The 13,515-nt window shown below is 40.9% G+C and overlaps 1 protein-coding gene across 15 annotated transcripts in view; it reads right to left on the reverse strand.

Annotated features, from left to right (window-relative positions):
• Window positions 1-280: 280 nt before the first annotated feature.
• LOC132382214 (enhancer of rudimentary homolog) overlaps window positions 281-13,515 on the reverse strand; it is a 111,180-nt gene continuing 97,945 nt past the window's right edge. For 2 of the 15 annotated variants that reach the window (XM_059952315.1, XM_059952245.1), the window contains 2 exons: window positions 8,431-8,512; window positions 281-1,067 (listed from right to left, as the gene is read on the reverse strand). In XM_059952315.1, the coding sequence (XP_059808298.1) occupies window positions 1,040-1,067; window positions 8,431-8,512 (110 nt within the window). In that variant the 3' untranslated portion in view covers window positions 281-1,039. Of the gene's footprint in view, window positions 1,068-1,674; window positions 1,748-8,430; window positions 8,513-13,515 lie in introns of all 15 variants that reach the window. The other 13 variants (XM_059952354.1, XM_059952345.1, XM_059952362.1 and 10 more) reach the window with 12 other exon arrangements.

The following is a 13,515-nucleotide window of genomic DNA, read 5'->3' on the forward strand; positions in this document are numbered from 1 at the left end:
CGGATTTATTAAAAAACGCTATTCGTCCTTTAATATTAGGAGATTAATGAATATTGTTTATCCTCCCTCAGCTAGAGTTCCAGAATGTGTTATCTCATTGGATGCCAAGAGAGTATTCGATAGAGTTGAATGGCCAAACTTATTTAGTAAGCTTGAGAAGTTTAATTTTAGCCTGCAGTTTACATCTTGGGTTATATTGATATATTATGCCCCATGGCTTCGGTACTTACCAAAAATATAAGATCTCCTTTTCTTCAATTGTTTTGGGGCACGAGGCAAGGTTGTCCTCTTAGCCCATTGTTATTTGATATTGCCCTGGAACCATTAGCTATTGCTATTCGTGACTCACCTTCTATATTTGGCATTTCCCATGGAAATGTGATACACAAGTTATTATTATATGCAGATGATTTGTTATATATTTCGAACCCTGAGAAATCCATTCCTGCTGTTATATCCTTGCTTGCTCAGTTTAGTGACTTTTCTGGTTATAAACTGAATCTTAATAAGAGTGAACTTTTCCCTTTAAATATGCAAGTTCCAATTTATAGATGTTAACCATTTAGATTGGTTACAGATTATTTTGCTTATCTAGATGTTAAGATTACTAAAAAACATAAGGATTTATTTAACATCAATTTTTCACCTTTAATAGACCAGGTTAAACAATTGCTTACTAAATGGTCCTTACTATCTATATCATTGATTGGTTGAATCAATGCTATTAAAATGATGATGTTACCTAAATTTTTATATCTTTTCCAAGCGGTACCAATCTTTATTCCTAAATCCTTTTTTGATACTATTGATTCTAAAATTTCATCATATATACAGCAAAATAAAAATCTGAGGCTAAGTAAAAAATACTTGCAGAAATCCAAAGAATTGTGGCCTGGCACTGCTGAATTTAAGATTTTATTATTGGGCAATTAATATTTGATATTTAATATTTTGGACACAAGATGTGGATATTAACGTCAGTCCACAATGGGTTCATCTTGAATGTAATTCTGCACAAGGATTTTCATTGACTTCCATCTTAGGGACCTCGCTTCCCTTGGTTTTTTCTAAATTGAATAAACAAATAAACCAATAATTAAACATACATTTTGAATATGGTTTCAGTTTCATAAATTTTTTGGCTTGAATAAATTTATTTTATCAAGCCCTATTATATCTAAATTTTTCTTTCAACCCTCTGTCATGGATCATACCTCTTTGGTTTGGAAAGTGAAGGGTATAATATGTTTTCGTGATTTATTTTTGGATAACTGTTTCATGTCTTTTGAACAGTTGTCTAATAAATATAATTTGCCCAGATCCCATTTTTTTTAGATACTTACAGATCAAAGATTTGTTTAAATACGATGTTACCTACTTTTCCAATTTCATATCCAACTGATACCATGGAAAATTTTTTAGGCTTAAACCCTTATCAAAAGGGTTTAATAGCAATCATTTATGATATGATTATGAATATACAGCCAGATATATTCGATAAAATTAAAAATGAATGGGAGAAGGAACTTCAACTTTCTTTACCTTTAGAGAATTGGGAAAAAAATTTTCAATTAGTTAATTTCTCTTTTATTTGTGCTAGACATACGTTGATTCAATTTAAAGTGGTACATAGGGCTCATACGTCTAAAGATAAATTAGCTCATTTTTACTCACATATACATCCAATTTTGTGACAGATGTCACTCTGAGGTAGCCTCTCTGACTCATATGTTTTGGTCTTCCTCTCCTTTGGAAAAATTTTGGAAAGATATTTTTGATACATTCTCTACAGTTCTGCACATTGATTTACAACCTTACCCTATCACTGCAATTTCTGGCTTACCAATGATTGATCAGCCCTCTGCAGCTCGGCGGATGATTGCATTTGCTACCTTAATGGCTAGAAGATCTATTTTATTGAATTGGAAAGAGATGAGTCCTCCAATGGTTTTCCCAAACCATATCCTGTTTAAACTTAGAAAAAATTGGAAGTGGTACCTTTGATCCCTCGGTTAAATTTGAAGAAACTTGGAGGCCTTTTATTCAATACTTTCACAGAATGTAATTTGAACTTTTCTGATTCCTTTATATTATTCATTAATTTGAGTAGAGGAGTGGAGTTGACGACAGTAATAATTTTTTTTGATTTAATAGAATAGCCCAGCTTTTTTTTAGTTTAGGTTTAGTTGTGTTTAGTTTACTTTGTTTTTGATTTTTCAATTTGGTTTTTTTTTCCATCTTTTCAATTTTATTTGTATCTTGTTTATATCAAGGGTTTGGGAGGTTTATAATATTGGTGTTACCTATAGTTTTTACTCATGTGTTAATTGCCAACAATGTAATCTCACTCCTTTTGTACTATTCTGACCGTTACGTATCTGTTTTTGAAAAATTCAATAAAAAGACTGAAAAAGAAAGAAAGACATGCCACCTAGGGGAATGCCATAGTATTAGGTAATGAACTGGATCAGGTCACAGATCTCACAGTGGGTGAGCATCTGGGGAACAGTGATCACTGCTCCCTGACCTTTAGCATTATCATGGAAAAGGATACAATCAGAGACCACAGGAAAATTCTTAATTGGGGAAGGGCAAATTATGAGGCTATAAGGCTAGAACTTGTGGGTGTGAATTGGGATGATGTTTTTTCAGGGAAATGTACTATGGACATGTGGTTGATGTTCAGGGATCTCTTGCGGGATGTGAGGGATAAATTTGTCCCGGTGAGGAAGATAAAGAATGGTAGGGTGAAGGAACCATGGGTGACAAGTGAGGTGGAGAATCTAGTCAGGTGGAAGAAGGCAGCATACATGAGGTTTGGGAAGCAAGGATCAGATGAGTCTATTGAGGAATATAGGGCAGCAAGAAAGGAGCTTAAGAAGGGGCTGAGGAGAGCAAGAAGGCCGTGAGAAGGCCTTGGTGAGTAGGGTAAAGGAAAACCCCAAGGCATTCTTCAATTATGTGAAGAACAAAAAGTTGACAGGAGTGAAGATAGGACTGATTAGAGATCAAGGTGGGAAGATGTGCCTGGAGACTGTGGAAGTCAGTGAGGTCCTCAATGAATACTTCTCTTCGGTATTCACCAATGAGAGGGAACTTGATGACAGTGAGGACAATATGAGTGAGGTTGATGTTCTGGAGCATGTTGATATTAAGGGAGAAGAGGTGTTGGAGTTGTTAAAATACATTAGGACGGATAAGTCCCTGGGGCCTGACAGAGTATTCCTCAGGCTGCTGCTGCTCACGAGGTGAGGGCAGAGATTGCTGAGCCTCTGGCTAGGATCTTTTATGTCCTCGTTGTCCATGGGAATGGTATCGGAGGATTGGAGGGAGGCAAATGCTGTCCCCTTGTTCAAAAAAGGTAGTAGGGATAGTCCAGGTAATTATAGACCAGTGATCCTTACGTCTGTGGTGGGAAAGCTGTTGGAAAAAATACTTAGAGATAGAATCTATGGGCATTTAGAGAATCATGGTCTGATCAGGGACAGTCAGCATGGCTTTGTGAAGGGCAGATTGTGTCTAACAAGCATGATAGAGTTGTTTGAGGAGGTGACCAAACATATAGATGAGGGGAGTGCAGTGGATGTGAGCTACATGGATTTTAGTAAGGCATTTGACAAGGTAACACATGGTAGGCTTATTCAGAAAGTCAGAAGGCATGGGATCCATGGAAGTTTGGCCAGGTAGATTCAAAATTGGCTTGCTTGCAGAAGGCAGAGGGTCGTGGTGTAGGGAGTACATTTGGATTGGAGGGTTGTGACTAGTGGTGCCCCACAAGGATCGGTTCTGGGACCTCTACTTCCAGTGATTTTTATTAATGACCTGGATGTGGGGGTAGAAGGGTGGGTTGGCAAGTTTGCAGACAACACAAAGGTTGGTGGTGTTGTGGATAGTGTTGAGGATTGTTGAAGATTGCAGAGAGACATTGATAGGATGCAGAAGTGGGCTGAGAAGTGACAGATGGAGTTCAACCTGGAGAAGTGTGATGTGGTACACTTTGGAAAGACAAACTCCAAGGCAGAGTACAAAGTAAATGGCAGGATACTTGGTAGTGAGGAGGAGCAGAGGGATCTGGGGGTACGTGTCACCAGATCCCTGAAAGTTGCCTCACATGTAGATAGGGTAGTTAAGAAAGCTTATGGAGTGTTAGCTTTCATAAGTCGAGGGATAAAGTTTAAGAGTCATGGAGTGTTGATGCAGCTCTGTAGAACTGGTTAGGCCACGCTTGGAGTACTGTGTCTAGTTCTGGTTGCTCACTATAGGAAGGATGTGGAAGCATTGGAAAGGGTACAGAGAAGATTTACCAGGATGCTGCCTGGTTTAGAGAGTATGCATTATGATCAGAGATTAAGGGAGCTAGGGCTTTACTTTCTAGAGAGAAGGAGGATGAGAGCGAACATGATAGAGGTATACAAGATATTAAGAGGAATAGACAGAGTGAACAGCCAGTGCCTTTTCCCCACTGCTCAATACAAGAGGACATGGCTTTAAGGTAATGGGTGGAAAGTTCAAGGGAGATATTAGGGGGATTTTTTTAATCAGAGAGTGGTTGGTGCGTGGAATAAACTGCCTGAGTCAGTGGTGGAGGCAGATACACTAGTGAAATTAAAGAGACTACTAGACAGGTATATGGAGGAATTCAAGGTGGAGGGTTATATCAGAGGCAGGGTTTAAGGGTCGGCACAACATTGTGGGCCAAAGGGCCTGTACTGTGCTGTATTGTTTTATGTCCTATGAAGGCAGAGGGAGTGGTGCTGCTCTGTTGGTAAAAAATGAATGAAATCATTAGAAAGAGGTGACATTGGGTCAGATGGTGTTGAATCATTGTGGATAGAGCTAAGGAACTGCAAGGGTAAAAAGACTGGTGGGAGTTGTATACAGATCCCCATACAATAGTAAGGACGTGGTCTACAAATTACAATGGGAGATAGAAAATGCATGCCAAAAGGCCGATGTTACAATAGTCACGGAGGATTTCAATATGCAGGTAGATTGCAAAAAGTAGGTTGGTGCTGGATCCCAAGAGAGGTTAATTCTAGAGTGTCTACAAAATGGCTTTTTACAGCAGCTTGTGGTTCAGCCCACCAGGGGATCAGCTTTTCTGGACTGGGTGTTGTGCAATGAACCAGAATTGATTAGAACGGAGAGAGGCAGAAGAAAGGAAATTACAAGTCAATTAGTCTGACCTCAGTGGTTGGGAAGATGTTGGAGTTGATTATTAAGAATGAGCTCTCAGGATACTTGGAGGCAGATGATAAAACAGGCTGTAGTCAGCATGGTTTCCTCAAGGGAAATCTTGCCTGACAAATCTGACAGACAGACAGACAGAGATACTTTATTGATCCCGAGGGAAACTGGGTTTCATTACAGCCACACCAAGAATAGTCAAGAAATATAGCAATATAAACCATAAATTTTAAATAATAATAAGTTAATCATGCCAAATGGAAATAAGTCCAGGACCAGCCTATTGGCACAAGGTGTCTGACACTCCAAGGGAGGAGCTGTAAACTTTGTTGGCCACAGGTAGGAATGACTTCCTATGCCGCTCAGTGTTGCATCTCAGTGGAATGAGTCTCTGGCTGAATGTACTCCTGTGCCTAACCAGTACATTATGGAGTGGATGGGAGTCATTGTCCAAGATGGCATGCAACTTGGACAGCAACCTCCTTTCAGACACCACTATCAGAGAGTTGGAATCTGTTGGAATTCTTTGAAGAAATAACAAGCAGGATAGACAAAGAAGAACTGATGTTGTGTACTTGGATTTTTGGAAGAACTTTTGAGAAGGTGAGTCACATGAGGTTGCTTAACAAGCTATGAACCCATGGTATTGCAGGAAAGATTCTAACATGGATAAACCAGATTGGCAAGAGGCAAAGAGCGGTGTTAAAGGGAGCCTTTTCTGGTTGGCTGCCGGTGAGTAGTGGTGTTCCACAGGGGTCTTTGTTGGAACTGATTCTTTTTACATTCAACGTCAATGATTTGAATGTTGGAACCGACGGCTTTGTTGCAAAGTTTGCAGATGATATGAAGAAGACAGGTGGAGAGGCAGGTAGTTTTGAGGAAGGAAAGAGGCTACAAAAGGACAAATTAGGAGAATGGACAAAGAAATAGCAGATGGAATGCAGTCTCAAGAAGTGTATGGTCATGCACTTTGGTAGAAGAAATGAAAGGGTTGACTATTTTCTAAATAGAGAGAAAATGCAAAAAACTGAGGTGCTAAGGGACTTGGAAGTCGTTGTGCAGAAGTCCCGAAAGGTTAATTTGCAGGTTGAATCTGTAGTGAAGGCAAATGGGATATTAGAATTCATTTCAAGAGGACTAGAATATAATAGCAAGGATATAATGTTGAGACTTTATAAAGCCTCCCTTGGAGTATTGTGAGCAGTTTTGGGTCCCTTATTTAGAAAGCATGTGCTGAAAATGGAAAATTATTCAAAGATTGAATGGCTTGTTATATGAAGAGTGTTTGATGGCTCTGGGCCTGTATTTGGTAGAATTCAGAAGAATGAGGGGTAACCTCATTGAAACCTATCAACTTGATAGAGTGGATGTGAAGAGGATGCTTCCTGTGGTGGGAGAATCTGGGACCAGATGACATGGAGCAAGATTAGGCCACTCGGCTCTTGAGTCTACTCCACTGTTACATTGTGGCTGATTTATTATCTCTCTTAGCCCCATTTTCCTGTCTTCTCCCTGTAACCTTTGACACAGTTCACAACAAAGAACCTAACAGCCACTGCTTTAAATATATTCAGTGACTTGACCTGCACAACCATCTATGGCAATGAATTCCACAGATCTTCTGGATAAGGAAATTCCTTTTCATCTCTGTTCTAAATGGATGTCACTCTATTCTGAGGTTGTGCCCTCTGGTCCTAGACTCACCCACTAAAGGAAACATCCTCTCTACATCCACTCTGTCCTAGGCCTTTCAGTGTTCAATAGGTTTTAATGAGATCCCCACTCAGTCTTGAAAACTCCAATGAGTACAGGCCCAGACCAATCAAATGCTCTTCACATGTTAACCCTTTCATTCCCGGAATCATTTTCATGAACCTCCTCTAAAGCCTCTCCGATGCCAGCACACCTTTTCTTAGATAAGGGGCAAAAGTTTAGCAGTAACATGCAGGGGAACTTTTTTACTCAGAGAGTGGTAGCTGTGTGGAACAAGCTTCCAGTGGAAGTAGTAGAGCCAGGTTCGATTTTGTCATTAAAAAATGGATAGGTATATGGACAGGAAAGGAATGGATGGTTATGGGCTGGGTGACAGTAAGCATTCAGCATGGACTAGAAGGGCCAAGATGGCTTGTTTCCGTGCTGTAATTGTTATATGATTATAAGGGGCCCAAAACTGCTCTCAAACTCCAAATGCCTTATAAAATCTCAGCATTACATCCTTGCTCTTATGTTCCAGTCCTCTTGAAATGAACACTAACATTATATTTGCCTTCCTTACCACCAACTCAACCTGCAAGTTACCTGATATTTGAATTTTTCCCCACTTAGAAAATAGTCTATGCCTTTATTCCTTCTACACTACCCTATGGTATATTCTACCTGCCACTTCTTTGCCCATTCGTCTAATTTGTCTGTCCTTCTGTAGACTACTTGCTTCCTCAACATTATCTGCCCCTCCACCTATCCTCATATTGTCTACAAACTTGGTTACAAAGTCATCGATCCCATCATCCAAATCATTGACACATATGTGAGAAGAAGCAGTCCCAGTACTACTGCTTTGGAATACCATTCGTTACCTGTAACCAACTAGAAATGATTACCCTTTTTGATTTTGCCCCTATGTTACAGTCATTCCATTAACTGCAATTTTGCCAATTATCTGCCTGTCCTTGCCTGCAGTCTCACTACACAGTGCATCAACTTGTATACCAACTGCCCCATCCTCAGCTCTATCACTTCAGTTCCCATCAGTCTGCCAAATTAGTTTAAGCCCTCTCCAACAGCTCTAGCAAACCTGCTTGCAATGATATTGGTTCCCCTTGGGTTCAGGTATAACTGTCCTTTCTTGCACAGGTTATATCCCAATGATCCAGAAATCCGAAAGCCTATCCCGTGCACCACTTCCTCAGTCACTCATTCTTCAGCAGTACATCTTTGTTTACATATTTTAGTCCTCTGGAATTGAATGCTAACATTGCATTTGCTTTCTTTACTACCGACTCAACCTGCAACTTAACCTTTAAGGAATCCTGGACTAGGGATCCCAAGTCCCTTTGCACCTCTGATTTCTGAATTTGCTTCCCATTTAAGAAACAATCTACTGCTTTATTTTTCCTACTTAAGTGTGTAACTCCACAGTTCCTGTTACTTCCTTCCATTTGCCACTTCTTTTCCCACTTTCCCTACTTTCGAAGCCATTCTGTGGAGTCCATGACTCTGTCACACAATCTGCCCTTCACTTACCTCAGAATCATCTGCAAGTTTGGCCATAAAGCCATCAGTTCCTTTATCCAGATCAGTAATTTATTCTCCATCTCTAATTGACCTGTTGTGGTCAGATGTTAAACAGACCACCAAAAATGATAAAGAGGGAAGAAACACAATAATGAAATATTGCCATTTTAATCAACACTGTGCCATTATTGCTTAGTACATTTCAATCTCATTGGAGAAAATGGCCATTAAGTCTGAGTTTATTAAACAGAGAACTTAAATGATTGATACACTCTAGTACTTAATTGCAAATTAGTTATCAACATCCTTTGTAGCAGAGGACAGACATTTGGGTAATGATAGTCTCCAGATGTGTTCATACAACCAAGAAAATTCCCTCTTAAAGCTTCTAAGGCAGTGGCCAAAAGTCTTGGCTCTTGCGAGGAGCTCATTATAAAGATTAAATTCTGACAGCTGAGGAACGCATGCAGCTGGGGCTTGTTCATTCAAACTTAAACTTGTTGATAGATACAGAATTATACACAATGGAAGTGTTGGTTCTTTGAAATTCATCTGCTTTCTCTTCTATCATGTTTTAAATATTCCTTCTTTCAATAGTTAAACAAATCTCTTTTGAAAGTTAGTGTTGAACCTATTTTGACCACCTGACAACTGTGTGTAAAATTTCCCCAAATCTGCTCTGTTGTTTTGGCCTCTGATCATTGATTGTCCTACTATTGGAAACAGGTTTTTATCAAACAACTCTTACAAAAGGGATAACTTTTTAAAAATGGATTTAAAAAAAAGTTGGTTTATTTCAGACAGTGCTGCTGTTGAATGGGAGAAGACAGGAGAGTAAATGGTAAATTCTGATCTACATTTTGCAGAGAGGCCTTTTTGAATACATCAATGTTGTAAATTTGGTTCTGTACATGAACCTAGTTAGGTTAGGTTTGTCTAGGAAGCGATAACATTTTGCTTGTGAATTGTGCTCTCAGCCTTGATGGCTAAGACATCTTACTCATGGCTAAGGCACTGTTGAATCCTGGGATCCAGATCCACACTCAGACAGATTCACAGTTTCCAGTGTAGTTCAGAGTGACTGCTGTGCCACTAATGTCCCTGCTTATTACCCTCCACCTGGCTCCATCTGCCCTTAATTTTCATTGCAACACACACTAAATGCTGGAGGAACACAGCAGGCCAGGCAGCATCTATGGAAATGAGTAAACAGTTAATGTTTTGGGTCCAGACCCTTCATGAGTCCTGATGAGTCTTGGCCAAAATGTTGATTGTTTACTCTTTTCCATAAATGCTGCCTGGCCTGCTAGTTCCTCCAGCATTTTGTGTGTGTTGTTCACAGTTTGAGCATCTGCAGATTTCCTCTTGCCTGTTCTTAATTTTCCTTGACTGCTTCCATCCATCAGCAACCAGCACCTGTCCCCCATCTCCACACCTCCCTCCATCTTTCAGGCGTCCTTCATCTACTTAACACCAACCAGCCTTTATCTTGGTATCCCCTCCCCTTTATACTGGCTGTTTTCCCTCTCACTTTCAGTCCTGATGTGGAGTCTCAAGCTGAAGTGCTGACCTCACACCTGCTCCACCAATGCTACTTGGCTCCGAGTTCTTCCAACAGGGTGTTTGTTTCTCCAGATTCCAGCATCTGCAGTGTCTTAAGTGCTGTCTCCAAACCAGTAATTCTTCAACTAAGCAACACACACAAAATGCTGGTGGAATGCAGCAGGTCAGACAGCATCTATAGGAAGGGTGACGAAGGGTCTCGGCCCGAAATGTCGATAGTGCTTCTTGCTAAGATGCTGCCTGGCCTGCTGTGTTCCACCAGCATTTTGTGTGTGTTGCTTGAATTTCCAGCATCTGCAGATTTCCTCGTGTTTAAATTCTTCAACTAATATCACTACAAATCAGACATTAAGGCAGATGAACTGAGTGTTGGTTTGCTGATGTTGTTATTGCCAGACATGCCTGAAAGAAAGAGCAGGACCGGCAACACATTCCATGATTCAGAATCACTGAGAGTGACGGAGATGGAGATGTAATACCACCTCCTCTTTTACAATATTGATTAAGGAGTAACGTGCTAATGAGGGAAGATGCCCTTTAAAGGATCAGGTTGGGTTTATTGCCATAATCACGGGTGCAATGGAAAATGTACTTGCAACAGCATCACAGGCACAGAGTTGTAGAGCCACATTAAAAATAAAAATATATGTAAAGTGCACAACAACTGTACAAGAAATTACACAGTTGGAACAAGGAACAACTCCATTATAATACAAAATGGTCACAATGTTACTATCCTGAGGTAGTGATTGGGGTTGTGCAGCTCAGTTCTAGAATTGGATGGTTGAAGGGAAGCAGCTTTTCTTGAACCCAGTGGTGTGGAACTTCGGGCTTAAGTGCCCCCTGCTTAATGGTAGCTGTGCGAAGCCTGTATGGTGGAGATCTTTGATGATAGATATTGCTTTCCTGAGGCAAAGCCTCCTGTAGATACCACCAATGATGAGCAGGGGTGTATTGACCAGAGCTGACTATTCTCTACAAATTTTTATGTTGCTGCACATTCGAATTGCTGTAGAGGACCATAATGCAAATAGTTGGGATACTTTGAACATCTGTAGAAGTTTGTTAAGAGTGTTCAGTGATAGGCTAAACATCCTTAACAGAGTCTATGAATGCATCTATGTGTTGGGCCCAGGACAGGTAATCCAATATAAAGCTGCTGACCCACTGGTGCATGTTCCATCCTCCTTCCCCTTCCTGAAGTCGATGATCAGTTATTAAACTTTACTGATGTTGAGCAAGAGTTTTTTTTGAGACACCAGAGATTAAAAAAAGACATTAGCTTTATTTGACAGATGCATCAAAACATTAAAAACTACAATGACCATGGATCAACCAACACAGCTGGAGGATTGTACTAGGGGCAGTCCACAAGCGTTGCCATGCTTACAGCACCAACATGGCAAGTCACAACTCATACGTCTTTGGAATGTGGGAGAAAACCCACGTGGTCACAAGGAGAATATACAAACTCCTCACAAACGCTTGAGAATCAAATCCTGCTTGGTGATCGCTGGTGCTGTAAAGTGATTGAACTAACCACTATGCCAGGTGAGCTTAGGAACAAAAGGGGGGGGGGGGGTGGTTATCACTAAGCTGAGTGGCCTCCTCACAGTAATCGGGATAGAGGAGCTGGCAGAGGGTAAGTGTAAAAGGTTTAGAGTAGTAGAAGATTTCAATTTCTCTAAAATGAACACTGCTCAGTTCTGGTCGCCTCACTACAGGAAGGATGTGGAAGCCATAGAAAGGGTGCAGAGGAGATTTACAAGAATGTTGCCTGGATTGACGAGCATGCCTTACGAGAATAGGCTGAGTGAACTTGGCCTTTTCTCCTTGGAGCGATGGAGGATGAGAGGTGACCTGATAGAGGTTGATCGTGTGGATAGTCAGAGGCTTTTTTCCCCATGGCTGAAATTGCAAACACTAGAGGGCATAGTTTTAAGGTGCTTGGACGTAGGTACAGAGGAGTTGTCGGGGTAAGTTTTTTACGCAGGGAGCGGTGAGTGCGTGGAATAGGCTGCTGGTGACAGTGGTGGAAGCGGATACAATAGGGTCTTTTAAGAGACTCCTGGATAGGTACACAGAGCTCAGAAAAATAGAGGGCTGTGGGTAACTCCAGGTAATTTCTAAGGTGGGGACATATTTGGCACAGCATTGTGGGCTGAAGGGCCTGTACTGTGCTGTAGGTTTTCTATGCTTCTATCTAAATGGGATTGCTTTATTGTGAAAGACGGAGTAGGGTGGGGATTGTTGAGGCATTTAGAGAAGCAGCAGTACTGGACTTGGTCTTGTGAAATGTAACTGGATAAGTGGTGTGAGTGTCAACATTTTGTAGGTAGTGACCTTAATAAATTTCAAGATAGTTAAAGGAATTTTAGCTTAAGTAGGTTTTTCCACACAGAGTGTGGTGGGTGTGTGAGATGAGATGCTAGAGGCAGGTACAACTGCAACATTTTACAAACATGGTTAAGAAAGGTTCAGATCAGGGGTTCTCAACCTGGGGTCCTCGGACCCCTTGAGTAAGTGTTAAGGGTCCATGGCATAAAAAAGTTTGGGAACAGAACCCCTGTTTAAGAGGAAATGAGTCAAACAAACGAGAATAACTCAGGAAGGCATCTTGGTCAGTAGGAACTGCTTCCATGTTCAATAATTTGATGACTGGTTGCTTTTCGTTCTCCCTCTGCCTCACTAAGGAAACAAGCCCAGCCTTTCCCATCTCTCCTCATAATTAAAATGGTCAATTAACTAAGGATTCATTTAAGTTCAAGGTATCTCCTTTCTGAGCTCCCTAGCCAGAAAAGAACTAAAGAAAGGAATTAGAAAAGCCACGAGGGGCTATGAAAATCCTCGTCAAGTAGATTAGGGTGAATTCCAAGCCATTCTATACATACATCGAGTAAAAGGTTAACTAGGGATAGGGTGAGACCACTCAACGATAAAGGGGGGAATATTCGCTTGGATGCGGAGAATGTAAGTGAGGTACTTAGTGAGTATTTTGCTTCAGTATTTATTAAGGAAAAGGTCATGGAAACCAGGAGACCAGTGCTGAGTGCTGAGTACATTAGGGCGTTTAGAGGTCAAGGAGGAGGAAGAGTTGGGCCTCCTAATGAGTATTAAGGCAGACAAGTCTGCAGGCCCTGATGGGATTTACCCCAGGTTATTGAGGGAGGCAAGAGATAAAATTGCTGGGGCCTTGACCTGTATCTTCATGCCCTCACTCAGCACAGCTGAAGTTCCAAAGGACTGGTGGCTGGCTAATGTTGTACCTCTATTTAAGAAGGGAACAATGGAAAACCCTGGGAACTATACACCAGTGAGTCTCACATCAGTTGTAGGAAAATTGCTGGAAAAAATTCTTAGGGGCAAGATATATGAATGTTTGGAAACCCATGGGTTAATCAGGGAGAACCAGCACGGCTTTGTGCAGGGCAAGTTATGTCTTACCAAGACTGGGTTTTTTTGACAAGATGATGGAGCAGTATTGATGAAAGTAGGGCAGTGGATGTTATCTACATGGATTTTAGTAAAGCG

Source organism: Hypanus sabinus, chromosome 2 (genome assembly GCF_030144855.1).
Source record: "Hypanus sabinus isolate sHypSab1 chromosome 2, sHypSab1.hap1, whole genome shotgun sequence".
NCBI classification, from domain to species: domain Eukaryota; kingdom Metazoa; phylum Chordata; class Chondrichthyes; order Myliobatiformes; family Dasyatidae; genus Hypanus; species Hypanus sabinus.